General features: G+C 40.1%; 1 protein-coding gene across 8 annotated transcripts in view; it reads right to left on the minus strand.

Annotated features, from left to right (window-relative positions):
- LOC109868319 (retinoic acid receptor RXR-alpha-A) overlaps positions 1-9,073 on the minus strand; it is a 164,151-nt gene extending 155,078 nt beyond the window's left edge. For 5 of the 8 annotated variants that reach the window (XM_031802643.1, XM_031802642.1, XM_031802641.1 and 2 more), the window contains exon 1: positions 8,806-9,071. In XM_031802643.1, the coding sequence (XP_031658503.1) occupies positions 8,806-8,833 (28 nt within the window). In that variant the 5' untranslated portion in view covers positions 8,834-9,071. Of the gene's footprint in view, positions 1-8,805 lie in introns of all 8 variants that reach the window. The other 3 variants (XM_031802639.1, XM_031802645.1, XM_031802644.1) reach the window with 2 other exon arrangements.
- Between the last annotated feature and the right edge of the window lie 7,150 nt (positions 9,074-16,223).

Raw genomic sequence — 16,223 nt, forward strand, 5'->3', positions numbered from 1 at the left:
AATTATAGTGTAATTAAAAAAAGGTACCCGCGCTGAAGCAATACATTTAATGAACATAATTCTGAACTGCAATGTATCAGAGAAAAATATGAAATAGTGACATTCTCAATAAAAAACATGTAGTATACATTTCAATATAGTGTTGCACGGTATAAAGAAACTTCGGTACTTTTTCAATACTAGAACATGAAAAATTGTTCAGTACTAGAATTTGTGTTACTTTCGGTACTTCTGTCAAATGTGTCTCACGTCATATACGAACTGAGAGGATCAAGTCTGTCTAGTTATTTGTCTGAATCTTCTCAAGGTGGCAGTAGTAAGCTAGCCAGGGTACTTGCTCTTGCGCATGCAGTAAACACAGTGCGAGCCACTTTTGAGAAGCAAGCGAGATGAGAGAAAATGCTGACAGCATGGCTTCTTCTAATGAAAACATCATACCGTCACGCCCGGAACTTGTTGGCAAAACCCGTTTCAGAAGCGAACTATGGGAATACTTTGCTTACAGAGCAGATGATGAAGGCCAGCCCGCCGAAACAACTATGGGAATACTTTGCTTACAGAGCAGATGATGAAGGCCAGCCCGCCGAAACAACTATGGGAATACATTGCTTACAGAGCAGATGATGAAGGCCAGCCCGCCGAAACAACTATGGGAATACTTTGCTTACAGAGCAAATGATGAAGGCCAGCCCGCCGAAACAACTATGGGAATACTTTGCTTACAGAGCAGATGATGAAGGCCAGCCCGCCGAAACAACTATGGGAATACTTTGCTTACAGAGCAGATGATGAAGGCCAGCCCGCCGAAACAACTATGGGAATACTTTGCTTACAGAGCAGATGATGAAGGCCAGCCCGCCGAAACAACTATGCAAAAGGTGTTGCAAAGCAGTGCAGGGGAGTTTTAGTTCCAAAACTACATAAAAACTATTTTACACGTGAGATTTTCATTGTAACGTTATTCTATTAGCAACTAAATTCAAATCCTTTTTGAGCGACATTCATGTAAGCATTATAATATGATTACAACCCAAAAGAAATGCACTTATAACTTAGCCATGACAGCAATACATTTAGACTACTTCACGTTTTCCAGCAGCCCTGGTGTCGTAAATAGTTACCACATCCACAGTTGAGAAAGTGGTGATGGGAAACTTTCTGCACATGCCATGGTCAGTGTGAACCGGAGTGACTTGATACAACGCTGGCCAAACAAGAGGTAGCTACAAACAAAACATAGTTAAATGGTTCCAGTCTGCCGTGAAGCGTTCATCTATGTACAATATACGGGTAACAGCCTAGCTACATTTTCAGATATTATAAATTTCTAATTTTGTCAGAAAGTCGTTTTCATTGTAAATTAAAGGTTGCGAACATTAGCTTGCTGGTATGATCTGTGGAGTAATATTATTCGAATCAGAAACCCATTTACATTTCTAGTTATAGCCTAAGTTTAGCTAGCTAGCGTTGAACCTAGTTGGTTTGCTTTAGCTACCTGCAGATCTATAATACAGCTATGGCAATATTTGTATTGGTAGTAGTATGAGTTGGGATTATGCCGGTTTATTAATTTAGCTAGCTAGCTACATTTCTAAACCAAAGATTCCACTTAGCCAGATGATTACATGACCCATCAAGTTAGCCAGATGTGTCTGGAGGTGATTACACAGCCATCTATTGTATTTCATGAACATGTGTACATGTCTAGACTACAGTGACCCATCCACTTAGCTAGATGTGGCTGAGGGGTGGTTATAGCATTTCTTTCACATGAACCATCAATTTAGACAAGTGTGTCTGGGTAACCGTCATCTAATAATTATAACATATTGATGAAATATTTTTATCTGGACACTTTCTGTACACCTTCTGTATCCGGTGCATGTGGCAAATAAACTTAGATTTTATTTGACACAGTGTGTGTTTACCAGAGACGGTAATGTGAACAACAACATGACCTGCACCAAAGTCAGATTAGGATATAGGCCAAGGACTAGATAAAGTCTATTTTTACCTGGAGTTTTTCCTTATTTTAGACTACTACTTTCACCACTTTTAGTCTTGAAAACGTTGATTGTTTACTACACAACTCACTCTTTTTAGCACATGGCCTCACATTTGAATCCTTAAAGAGATGGGTGGGGCTAAGGCTTAAGAGGGTGTTTACGATGCTGAATGGGTTTAGACAAAGTAGAGCTCTCCAGTAGGTGTAACAAAGCATTGAAGGGACATTTTCTCAAAAGTGGGGTTACAAGTTAATCAACTTTCAAAGCAGAATTACTTTCCCATTGTTCCTCAACTGCAGTGTATGATATGCAATGTCTCTACTTTTATCCAATGTAAAAAACACAATTTCAAATTTTACTACATAGGACCGAATACAGGTTTATGTCACATTTCTACAAATACTTTTCTTTAAATCTGATTTTAAACCTTACCTTAACCTTAACCTTAACTACACTTTCAACCTTATGCCTAACCATAACCTTAAATGAAGACCAAAAAGCTATTTTGTTACTTATACATTTTTACTTGTAGCCATGTGACTTTGTGGCTGTGATAACTAGTGACAACTCAGCTCAAAGTGTAATTTTTATGCCGTTTTGGAACTAAACTATTAATTTAATACATTCAATTATTTTGCTGTAATGAATAATGAATTAGAGGTCTAATGAATGTCATTAGATCCAATATTATGGACATAGATAAGCAAATGAACCTTGATATGAATGACATTACATGTATAACAGTTTAGATGTCACTGTAAAATCCTTTTGTATGCTCAGAGACTCATATATGGTTTGGCATAAAGACAATTTGAGATATTCTGTTATTTAATATGGTGTTTTATTTTTGAAAGAAATGTAATATAGAATAGAATACATTATATTTGATATTTAGTTGTTCTCCCAGTAATCAACATACCGGTGAATGTTTAAAATAATAAAGCCCAGTGGTTATTCTGTGACTTTTGCCATGGTATCGTTTCAAAATCGAGTATCATTTCGGTATCAAGTATCAGGATACTAAACTTGGTATCGGTATCAAAGTAAAAATGCTGGTATCGTGACAACACTATTTCAATATACAGTACACTGCCTTCAGAAAGTATTCATACCCCTTCACTTACAGTTTTCCACATGTTGTTGTGTTACAGCCTGAATTCAGAATGTATTTATCACCCATCACCACATAATACCCCATAATGACAATGTGAAAACATGTTTTTAGCCATTATTGCAAATTTTTTGTAAATGACATACAGAAATATCTCATTTACAAAAGTATTCACACCCCTGAATCAATACTTTGTAGAAGCACCTTTGGCAGTGATTACAGCTGTGATGCTTTCTGCATAAGACTCTAAGAGCTTTCCACACATGGATTGTGCAACATTTGACCATTGGTGGTGGAAAAAGTTAATTGGTGGTGGAAAAAGTACCCAATTGTCGTACTTGTGTAAAAGTAAAGATACCTTCATAAAAAATGTTAAAGTATTTCACCCAGTAAAACACTACTTGAGTAAAAGTCAAAAAGCATTTGGTTTTAAATATACTTAAGTATCAAAAGTAAATGAGGGAACACTCCAACACTCAGACATCATTTACAAAAGAAGCATGAGTGTTTAGTGAGTCCACCAGATCAGAAGCAGTAGGGATGACAAGGGATGGTCTCTTGATAAGCACATGAATTGTAAAGTAAAGTACAGATACCCCCAAAAAAAAACTTAAGTAGTACGTAAAGTATTTTTACTTAAGTACTTTACACCACTGCCAGTGGTAAGTGCTTGCCATTAAACTATTAGTCAAGTTTAGTTGGCTGTGAGTGTATAATGTGTGTGTGTTTCTGCGTCTGTCTATCTGTCAGTGTTTGAGTGTGATGAGGCATAAGTAGACTGACTAGCTAGCTAGTTTGTGTATTAAAGCCAAGTATCTGTGTGTGTATGAGTGAGTTAACGTGTGGCATGGGAGAAAGAGGGAGAGAAGAGGGGGATGTGTAGCCCAAGCTATGTAGCTAGTAATTTATTGGACCTGTGTGTGTGTGTGTGTGTGTGTGTGTGTGTGTGTGTGTGTGTGTGTGTGTGTGTGTGTGTGTGTGTGTGTGTGTGTGTGTGTGTGTGTGTGTGTGTGTGTGGTGGGTGCTTATATTTGTCCTATTACATAAATGCATGAAATTGCCATCAATAAAGTTATCACATACCTTTATATCAAACATGACCCATTAACACTACTAGTAAAAGTGTGTGTGTCTTTTGCTTGTGTGTACTTGTGTGTACTGTTTGTGGTGTGTGTGTGTTGTATGTGTGTGTGGGGGGTAGTGCTCACTGGCAAGTTGGCTGGTTCCATTAACCTCTGCAAGGAAACGAGCAAACAAAAAGAAACAAAACATCAGAGGATATTATTTCCTTGATAGACAGAAAATCTACAGAGAAACATTCAAGTTTCTACACGGGTAGGTTTTCTTTAGAGTAATACAACTTGATGTTTTCTGTTGTTATTGGGGCTGCGACAGCATGAAAAAGTTCATGAGTTTTTTAAAGAAAGTATGAGTAGTAGGCTGCAGCATGAATAGAAATACAAGAGCTAATTTATTTTCTGATTTGAGTATTTCTACAAAAAAAACTGACTGCAGTGAAAGTTCTACAAGGAACATAGTATGGCTCCCAGGAAGAAGAGGCGTGGCAGTCGTCTTGCCAGCAAACGGGTGCTGTCCTACAAGAATATTCAGAGAATCGTCCACTACGTCAACTTCGCTGATGTCCAAGCGATGCCGCTCCCAGGACAGATCTTTGGATTTAAGAGGGCAGACATCCAGGTGCTACCGACATTTGAGACCAAGTCCTCTGTGTGGTACAAGTAGTAAAAGCTTTGATGCGTGATCATTTTCCTGAATCTTGATACTAATATTTGTATCAAACGTTGGTCAGCTCAAGCCAGTGGTCCAGCGGCAAAGACTCTAATGAAAGTCCACACAAATCGTATCCAAAGAGACTGTAAGTCCTTCCTCTCTGCTGACGTGTGGTCAGATTTTGTTTAATGTTTCTCATTTTAGATGAGAAACATTTGACATTAACGTAATTTACCAAACGCTCCAGAACGACTTACATGAGCAATTAGGGTTAAGTGCCTTGCTCATGTGCACAGACAGATTTTTCACCTGCCGCCCCAGAGATTACTCTGACCGCTTTTAGTGCTCACCCCTCTATCCCCTTCACTGTTTCAGCTCTTTTCAGATGTTGTTTACTCTGTATGACTATCATACAGAGTATGCAGGACCTGGGTTTGTGAGAAGATTGCTTGGGAACATCTATACTCATTATCTGTGACGTATTTATAAGATATGTTATTTAACGTGGTTATTGATTCATTATTTATCCTCCCAAGCCTTATCTCCAAATGTAATCTAAGATGAAAAGACTATGGGCCACAACCATAATATTTTAGAGGACTGTGTGTGTGTGTGTGTGTGTGTGTGTGTGTGTGTGTGTGTGTGTGTGTGTGTGTGTGTGTGTGTGTGTGTGTGTGTGTGTGTGTGTGTGTGTGTGTGTGTGTGTGTGTGTGTGTGTGTGTGAAGAACACAGGCACTCATGTCAATGGATTTCATGTATTGTGTGTTGTATTAAGTAAATAGCTGTTATTAATTATTTGAATAAATGTCTTAAAAGTAACTGCAAACTTTGTCAAAAACATGGTTTGGTGATACAGCATGTAATGGCACGTAACTCGCTTGATATTTGGAGTAGAGATCATATTGGTCTCATTAGAAAGCTAGCATTCTCCTCTTTCCAGCACTGTAGAAAACTGTGTGTTTTGGGGTCAATGTGACTGATTATGATAGAGCAGGTCACACATTAATACAAAAAACATCTCATGTAGTTTCTTGCAATAGCCCTCTGTGACTTTAAATAATATTTCTCTCAAAACTGTGATTCCTAAAAGATGTGTCCAGAGATTTGGTGAACCCCGATTGATCTAATATCCTAAATGAATCAGGAATGAGCATGATCAGCTTCACCATAAGGACCCTATATTCATGTCCACATTATATGTAGTGAAACAAGACTGCTCATGGTCAGTAAAGTTATGTTTTTATTGGGGATTTTCAAATGAATAATTTTCCATATTTTACAAATGTTTGTATTGAACTTGTATTTGGAAATATGTCTGTATCTGTTGTCAACTCCGTCAGTGACTAGTCTAACTCTTTCCTGCAGTCAAATAACCAAATCGTCCATGTAGTGGCCTCATGTTTGGAATGTTACTAATATTTGTCATAATTTCATAATTAATAAATATTATTTCAAAAACCCGCCAGAAAATCTGGTGTTTCTATGTAAAACGGTTTTGTTATATTTCAGTCTTCTGTGATGTATATAAATGATGTGTAATATATGTGTAATGTTTGTCATTTGTAATATGTGTAATATATCAAGAAATACTAAATAAATTAGCCCTAGGGCATTATATAGTGCTATAACACAAAACAAAAAGAAGTCTGGAGATTTGTATTACATATTTGAATAAGATAATGTTAGAATTAAACAATCAAGGCTTTTAAACACTTGTTGGACAATCATTTCAACAATTATACTGAACAGAAATATAAACACAACATTGAAATCAGTCAATTGAAATACATTCATCTCTAATCTATGGATTTCACATGACTTGGAATAAAGATATGCATCTGTTGGTAACAGATACCAATTCAAAAAGTAGGGGTGTGGATCATAAAACCAGTCAGGAGCTGGTGTGACCACCACTTGCCTCATGCAGTGTGACACATCTCCTTCACATAAAGTTGATTAGGCTGTTGATTGTGGCCTGTGGAATGTTGTCCCACTCCTCTTCAAAGGCTGTGCAAAGTTGCTGGATATTGGCAGGAACTGGAACACATACACGTCCAGAGCATCCCAAACTTGCTCAATGGGTGACATTTCTGGTGAGTATGCAGGCCATGGAAGAACTAGGACATTTTCACCTTCTAGGAATTGTGTACAGATTCTTGAAAAATGGGGCCATGCATTATCATGCTTAAACATGAGGTGATGGCGGCAGATAAACGACACGACAATGGGCCTCAGGATCTCGTCACGGTATCTCTGTGTGTTCAAATTGTGTTCGTTGTCCGAAGCTTATGCCCACCGCCACCAAGCGGCACTTGGTTCACAACGTTGACATCAGCAAACCGCTCGCCCACGCGACGTCATACACGCTGTCTGCCATCTACCCAGTACAGTTGAAACTGGGAATTATCAGTGAAGAGCACACTTCTCCAGCGTGCTATTGGCCATCGAAGATGAGCATTTGCCCACTGAAATTGGTTATGATGCCAAACTGCAGTCAGGTCAAGACCATGGTGAGGACAACAAGCAAGCAGACAAGCTTTCCTGAGATGGTTTCTGACAATTTGTACAGAAATTCTTTGATTGTGCAAACCCACAGGTTCATCAGCTGTCCGGGTGGCTGGTCTCAGACGATCCCACAGGTGAAGAAGCCAGGTGTGAAGGTCCTGGGCTGGCATGGTTACACGTGGTCTGCGGAAGTGAGGCTGGTTAGACGTACGTCCAAATTCTCTAAAACGACGTTGGAGGCGGTAGAGAAATGAACATTACATTCTCTGGCAACAGCTCTGGTGGGCATTCCTGCTGTCAGCATGCCAATTGCACGCTCCTTTAAAACTTAAGACATCTATGGCATTGTGTTATGTGACAAAACTGTACATTTTATTATTGTACCCAGCACAAGTTGCACCTGTGTAATGATCATGCGGTTTAATCTGCTCCTTGATATGCCACACCTGTCAGGTAGATGTATTTTCTTGGCAAAGGAGAAATGCTCAATAAAAGCGATGTAAACAAATTTGTGCACAAAATTGGAGAGAAATATGCTTTTTATGCGCATGAAAAATGTCTGGGATCTTTTATTTCAGCTCATGAAAAATGGGACCAACTCTTTTACATGTTGTGTTTATATTCTGGTTCAGTAAACATGCCTTTGATGGTGTCTGATGGAGTTGACATGAATCCAGTTAGTTGCATTGTATGAAATAGGTTGTTCTGTTACATGGTGTGATAGCTCATACTTTGGTCTATCAAAACATATATTTCAAATTTTGCCCATCTTTCAATAATTCCTGAGCTTTAAACAGCAACATTTTCTCTCAGCCACATGGCAAAATTAGTAAAATAGCACGAGATTAGCTATAAAACTGCACTTTAGGTTTTTAAGTATTCAATATACTATGTACCCAAGTGCATACGCAATGTAGCGTAATTTAGCCAGGTTTGTCTCCCTGGGACAGTTGGCTGTATGTAAAATGAATGCTCGAGTGGGTTTTGTGTAAATTCGATTTTAGATAGTAGCCTATCTCGTAAAAAAAATCGAATCAAATGGACAATATTTAGCAGAATATTCAGATATGAACTCTATTGAAAGAGAGAGTATGATTTTTCTGAATGAGATGTCACCCTAATCAGGCGGATGTCATCAGGACAGATAGCAGTGGCACACGAGAGTGAATTTTAGTATTTGACAAGCCTGACGCGACTCAAGTTTTTTGTGAAACATACCGTGAAACATTTCTTGAAAACTTCCAAACAAGACGTCTGTCTTTCCATATATTGTGCACAACGTAGACTAAACATGACTTTTATTTTACCTGACTGTAATTACTCATTTCTGAAGCTTCAAAATACAGTGCATAAACGAGACACTCGTAAACGCTGCGTGAGTCTGAACGTTGTAACTAACATTATAAACTCAAATCTTGAGATAACAAACAATTCGAATAGCAAAAACTTACCCAATGACAAGAAAGGTTTGGTTTCCATGTCTGGTGGGTTAGCTCATGCCAGCTGACACGACCGTGTGAGTTTTCAGGCGGGAAACAAGGGCGTTATTCTACAAGGCTGGAAAGATGGATCCAGGGCAGTAAAAGTGACAGTCTTTCAAAAACGACGTTCGTTAGTGTCAAAATTCACCTAATGTTTCTACTTCTGTTTGCTCACTCAGCTGCGCTCACTCCTTGCGCTCCTCTCTTTTTAGTTAGAACTCCAACTACTGGATCCGCACTGCAAAAGGGACCCTCGCAAGGGGGACTCCCACCAACGCAAGAAACCCGCAACGACACACGAGAAAGGGGGAGTTTATTATTAACCCATGTAGGACTTTTACTTTCGACGCCAACGTCTGAACATTTGTTAAAGTGTCCTCATATAGCTGTCACTTTAGCGTCGGTCAATTACAAACTGAATATAGAGACGGTTTGAAACCAATTTATCCTAAACTCGAATTTACACACGACTTGGCATCTCAAAATAAGGTTGAATTGAGGCAAGGGGAAGGTAATTAAAGTGCATGTTTTTCTCGTGAAGGAAGGCATTCTCACGTTTCCGTTGTTTAGCATAAAACTATTGTATTTAACCCAGTCAAATCAAAGCTGTGGCATGGGCATGAAACATCCATAACAGGCCTATTGAAAATAATTACATTTCTCATGTTCAGAATATAGGCTAATGATTATACTAATGTATCAAAGGGAGAGACAATAACTGAATATGAAGTAATAAAATAATGTCAGGGCTTGAAAAGGGGTAGGATGGGGTTACAGTAAGTCAGTGGTTCCCAACCTGGGGTACTTGGGCTATCCACATGGGGATACTTGGGAAGACTCTTAAGACCATAGGCCTACTGGTAAAATGCACGAGGGATACTTTGTGGGTTCTTCAGACAGAGCAAAATGTGATTTGGGGTACAGTAACCAAGAAAGGTTGGGAATCACTGCAGTAAGTTGTATGTTATTATCCCACAACCTATACTGTCCTCTCACATCCACTGGCATCAAAGGTATTCATGAGCCATCGGCAATGCATTAAAAAAATCTATGTATTCATTGCAGATGCATCAAAGTTTAGCCACACTTTCACAGGCCCCGGAGCTACTGTACCTACAGTATACAGCAGCATGCGGCATTTACATAACTCCCATTGCATTAGAGCACAGCGAAGTAGGTCATTTCTCCATCATTGTTCCCCTGCTATCCTGTTCTGGGCATGACAGTTCCCGAATCCAAACTGCATCTGTGTTGCCTCAACATCGTATCCCTCACCACATATGCTGCACACGTGGAAAAGCATGTACTGTACTTGAATACATTTCACAAGAGTGAAAAATACATTTTCACTTGAGATTACATTTCACCCAGAGAGTTGTTGGAGGCAGTTTTGGCAGCAGGATACCATAGCCCCCCTTCAAGTCCCTCCTGCCCTGTTTAGGATAGGACCATTTTATATATAGGAAGTCCTGAAGCCACCCTGTAGGCCTGTGCAGAGAGTTCTCCTCATCTCATTGAGTATTGAAGGTGTTCACCATATTTGTGCTGAGGCGAGATTAATAATTAATGCAATGTATGGCGCATGAAAGATCAAAGCCAGTTGTGCAATAAACCAAAAGCAAGTATGACACCAATTCAAGGTGTGTGTGTGTGTGTGTGCTCTTGAACGTGTGAGACAAGAATAATGAGAGAGTTCCCCCATGCCATGTTACACTTTGAAGTGATTTCTGTTTATTTTGAATGGACAATGTGTAATGTACATGTCCTTGTAGCTATAGCTGTGTAATTTCCTTCAGATGTAGTTCTTATTTGGACTTTTATCAGCTTCAGAGTTAAGATTGGTGAGCCACACCTATTTTAACCCACACAATGTCGTTTTGGTGTCCCCCGGCCCTAGCCTCCATTGTTTCTGAACAGGGCATTGTGGGAGGTCACATACTAGTGAACCTGTTGGGAGTAGATTCTCTCCAGGCTCCGGAAAACAACCCAGACCTCTGTTGCATTTCTGAAATCCTTCTACGCTCAACGCACTTCCTGTTCAAGCCCATACACAGCAGCTCCACCAATCAAATTGAATATGAGGGAGTCACAGGTCAACTTAACATAGGGGTAGAGAACCTGGTACAATCATCTTATGATGAGACAAATGGATTCTTGACAGTAACCCATAATGTCCACAAAAATCATACAAATAGTAAACAAATTGACTAGAGGAGAGCATAGGTTACTCCCATGGCCCAGGAAAAACATCAAGTTTTACGTAGTCTTCTCTCTTCCTTATGTGAGGAAAATGTGTATCTCTTTAGATAATAATTCCAATACAACTTATGACTGCTGGATGACATTACATTCTGTTCTGATGACCACAGGGTCCAAAGTAAAGCACAGTAATGTTCAAATCCAAGTTTATTTGTCACACACGCCGAATACAACAGGTGTACACTTTACTGTGAAATACTTACTTATGAGCCCTTTCCCAACAATGCAAAGTTCAAAAAGAAGAACATTTTTCAAAAATAAAAAAGGAAGGGGTACGAGATGTTGGAGGTAATTGAGGTAATATGTACATGTAGATAGAGGTAAAAGTGACTAGGCAATCAGGATAGATCATAAAAAGACTAGTAGCGTATGTGAAGAGTGTGTGTGTGTGTGTGTAGCGTTAATATGCATGTGTGAGTGTGAGTGTAGTATGTCTGAATGTGTTGGTAGAGTCCAGTGTGTGTGAGTGTAGTATGTGTGAATGTGTTGGTAGAGTCCAGTGAGTGTGAGTGTAGTATGTGTGAATGTGTTGGTAGAGTCCAGTGAGTGTGAGTGTAGTATGTGTGAATGTGTTGGTAGAGTCCAGTGAGTGTGAGTGTAGTATGTGTGAATGTGTTGGTAGAGTCCAGTGAGTGTGAGTGTAGTATGTGTGAATGTGTTGGTAGAGTCCAGTGAGTGTGCATAGACCTGGAGCAAGAGAGTCAGAGCAATTAAAAAGGGGGTCAATGCAAATTGTCAATTGTGCACATAGAAAGGTTAATTGTTTAACCATTGTATACAATTAATTGCCCTGTTGGTGATGACTAGAGATCAGGGAAGGAAAAAAAAAAAAATGTCATATTCTATTCATCTTCAGCTCAGATGGCTGTTGAGCCTGAGGCCTGTGCTCTGTAATCGAAGACAGACACAACACACTCTTTTAAAACGCCTCAATCGCTTGTGACCCAGCCATTTAATCCTCCTCCTTGGCCGTGATTAATAGCTGTCTGACCCTTCACCTCCTTCCATACCAATTCTCAGGAGGGTGTTTTACGTGTCCCCTGTGCCTAACACTTCAGATGCCGTTTCTCTCTTCAACCTTGCTCGCCACGCCCTTGACTGTTTACGGGGACGGCTCTTCCACTGGTCTCTTTCTCTCTCTCTCCCTCTCGCCACTGCAGCCCTTAACACTCGTGCCCGTATACAGGTTGATAAATGGCTAAATTGGAACATAGTGGCTGAACAGCAACATGCAATACATGACGTCAGACCTCAGGCTCTGCGCTTCACAGCGCTGTATGGGTTTTGACTGACAGGAGTTCTTAACTTGAGCACCAAACACAATAAGTTGCCTCCATCCCTCCCGCTAATTGGGAAACTTTAGCAAAGGTTTTGCTGACTGAGTGAGGATAATTCTTTAACTTAATTAACTCAACGTATTTTGATATTTTGAAGATTATAATAAATACTGCTTTGATGTCATACAAGCAAGTCAAACACCTGTGAGTCCAAATGTGGTTTTCACATTTCCATATCATAAAACTCATGTCCTACAGTGAGGGGGAAAAAGTATTTGATCCCCTGCTGATTCTGTACGTTTGCCCACTGACAAAGAAATGATCAGTCTATAATTTTAATGGTAGGTTTATTTGAACAGTGAGAGACAGAATAACAACAACAAAAATCCAGAAAAACACATGTCAAAAATGTTATAAACTGCATTTTAATGAGGGAAATAAGTATTTGACCCCCTCTCAATCAGAAAGATTTCTGGCTCCCAGGTGTCTTTTATACAGGTAACAAACTGAGATTAGGAGCACACTCTTAAAGGGAGTGCTCCTAATCTCAGTTTGTTACCTGTATAAAAGACACCTGTCCACAGAAGCAATCAATCAATCAGATTCCAAACTCTCTACCGTGGACAAGACCAAAGAGCTCTCCAAGGATGTCAGGGACAAGATTGTAGACCTAACAAGGCTGGAATGGGCTACAAGACCATCGCCAAGCAGCTAGGTGAGAAGGTGACAACAGTTGGTGCGATTATTCGCAAATGGAAGAAACACAAAAGAACTGTCAATCTCCCTCTGCCTGGGGCTCCATGCAAGATCTCACCTCGTGGAGTTGCAATGATCATGAGAATGGTGAGGAATCAGCCCAGAACTACACGGGAGGATCTTGTCAATGATCTCAAGGCAGCTGGGACCATAGTCACCAAGAAAACAATTGGTAACACACTATGCCGTGAAGGACTGAAATCCTGCAGCGCCCGCAAGGTCCCCCTGCTCAAGAAAGCACATATACATGCCCGTCTGAAGTTTGCCAATGAACATCTGAATGATTCAGAGGACAGCTGGGTGAAAGTGTTGTAGTCAGATGAGACCAAAATGGAGCTCTTTGGCATCAACTCAACTCACCGTGTTTGGAGGAGGAAGAATGCTGCATATGACCCCAAGAACACCATCCCCACCGTCAAACATGGAGGTGGAAACATTATGCTTTGGGGGTGTTTTTCTGCTAAGGGGACAGGACAACTTCACCACATCAAAGGGACGATGGACGGGGCCATGTACCGTCAAATCTTGGGTGAGAACCTCCTTCCCTCAGCCAGGGCATTGAAAATGGGTCGTGGATGGGTATTCCAGCATGACAATGACCCAAAACACACGGCCAAGGCAACAAAGGAGTGGCTCAAGAAGAAGCACATTAAGGTCCTGGAGTGGCCTAGCCAGTCTCCAGACCTTAATCACATAGAGAATATGTGGAGGGACCTGAAGGTTCGAGTTGCCAAACGTCAGCCTCGAAACCTTAATGACGTGGAGAAGATCTGCATAGAGGAGTGGGAAAAAATCCCTCCTGAGATGTGTGCAAACCTGGTGGCCAACTACAAGAAATGTCTGAGCTCTGTGATTGCCAACAAGGGTTTTGCCACCAAGTCCTAAGTCATGTTTTGCAGACGGGTCAAATACTTATTTCCCTCATTAAAATGCAAATCAATTTATAACATTTTTGACATGTGTTTTTCTGGATTTTTTTGTTGTTATTCTGTCTCTCACTGTTCAAATAAACCTACCATTAAAATTATAGACTGATCATTTTTTGGTCAGTGGGCAAAAGTACAAAATCAGCAGGGGAACAAATACTTTTTTCCCTCACTGTATATAGTACAATGTTTATGATCAATATGTTTGATGCACAGTTACAAGATGATATGGGGTCATACCCTGAGTTATTATGAACAGAATGAGCCTATTTTTGTCTACTGTGAAGAAAACTTGCCGGGGCACATTTACCTGAATTGTCTCATGACTCCTTTCTGTGCACACCAACTTAGAAAGTCATGTTGCCAATAGAACAACCTTTCGAATGATGTCCACCTTACCCAGATTGAGATTTACAATGGACCAATTTTGGATTCTGTAAACAACAACAGTGATTGTGTGATGACGGGGATGCAGGGTTGTGTACAAAACAACTACAAGTGTGCTTGCGGCATAGCTAGGAAAGCTAAAGAACAACACTATTTGAGTCATTAAGTGCATTGAAGTGACTTAGGAACTGTACATACTTGAGGTGTGTGGCCACTTGTAAACACCAGTTAGTCTTCTCACTGAAACCCTTATATTTGTTTGTCTTGTGTTGCTCCTACGACACATTTTCCAGGAATATTCATGTTACTGAATGTATCCAGAGTATTTTCAGATTTCGTCATCAACCAATGCGGTGATACAGTACAGTACATGTAAAATGCACATAAAATCAACAGTGTATTGTTTGGATTCAGTCTTGTGTCAGGTGAACTGTTGTGTCCTCACCTTTGGTCTAATAATTTACCCATAATCTCCAAAACGTTCCCTTTCAATTGCTACCATGGTTATGCATATGCTTTTCATATCTCCTCTGTAAGAAACATTTCAATTTAGCCCTATCTATATAGGCCAAGTCCCACGAGTGTAAAGGGTTAAACCATGTGTGTGTGTGCCTTAGGGGGAGACCACCACTATAACTACACTCTCTGCTATGGTAGCGTTGACAACTCTCCCCCCTCCTCCCTGTCTTAAAGTGTGTGATAAATGGTACAAGATCCTTTTGGTCTTCTTTGTGCTTTGACCATTCAGAACAAGCTCCTTTCTGTGCCAATGGCAGTGCTGTGCTATTCAGAGGAATCTGCACAAGAGCACGTTTAAACTATAAAAGTCTACTTATATTCAAGCTTTTAGCTAAGGGCATGTTTTTGATCTAGAAAAACCTAAGAGGCAAATTATCATTAGAAACTTCAAAGGCAAATTAGTCCAGTTATTTTAATCTCGTTCGCAGATTAGAGAAGGGAGAAAAAATCTTTAACAAAGGTTACAAAGATTTCTCTTTGGTAAAGGATTCTAATCCTGGAACGTTTAGTAAATGACATGCAGTAGAGAGGGATGAAGAAAGAATAGTGCTATAGAAAAGAGAGGATTGCAAAGTGTGCAGGATCACCATCAGGCTGGTTGCTGAGCTGGTGTTCTGAATTGTCTGCCCCCAGGGTGGATCTGTATGGACAGAACCTTCAAGTTCACATTCCTTAACCTTGAGTTCAGGGTTTTGTCTAGGGATGGCGTTGAGGCTACTCCTTCTGGAGGGGTCAACGTTACTAGAGCCAGAGACAGGAAGATGTACCATACACCAAGACACTGCTATACTGTCTAAAAATATGATCCACTTCATTTAGAGCAGCTCAAACTGACAGGTGTCAGAGAAGTCTTTTTCAGATCAGGATATCATAGGCTCTTCCGCCCTGCACTATGATAGGGCTCTTTAATCCCTGAGTTTAGTTTGTGTCCATTTTTTTCCAATGAAAAATAAGAAAATCCACAGGTCATAAGATCCACAGATGCCATACTAGAGATTCAATTCAATGCCATCCATTTAGATTCAGTGTTGGCAACAATTCATTCCAAATACTTCAGGGGATGTTCCACTTTGCGTGCACAGAGCCACTTCTCTGACAGTGTTGTGTTCATACAGGAGTTAATTTGATCGGAGGCGGGAAGGTGTTTGTTGATTTCTTCCCATCAGATAGAGCTCATGGATACAGTGACGGAGCAGCAGGGCCAGGGAACAGTAGGGGAAAAACACGCTGGCTGCACAATATTTTCATAAATGATTAGAACCCG

Source organism: Oncorhynchus kisutch, linkage group LG23 (assembly GCF_002021735.2).
Source record: "Oncorhynchus kisutch isolate 150728-3 linkage group LG23, Okis_V2, whole genome shotgun sequence".
NCBI lineage: Eukaryota > Metazoa > Chordata > Actinopteri > Salmoniformes > Salmonidae > Oncorhynchus > Oncorhynchus kisutch.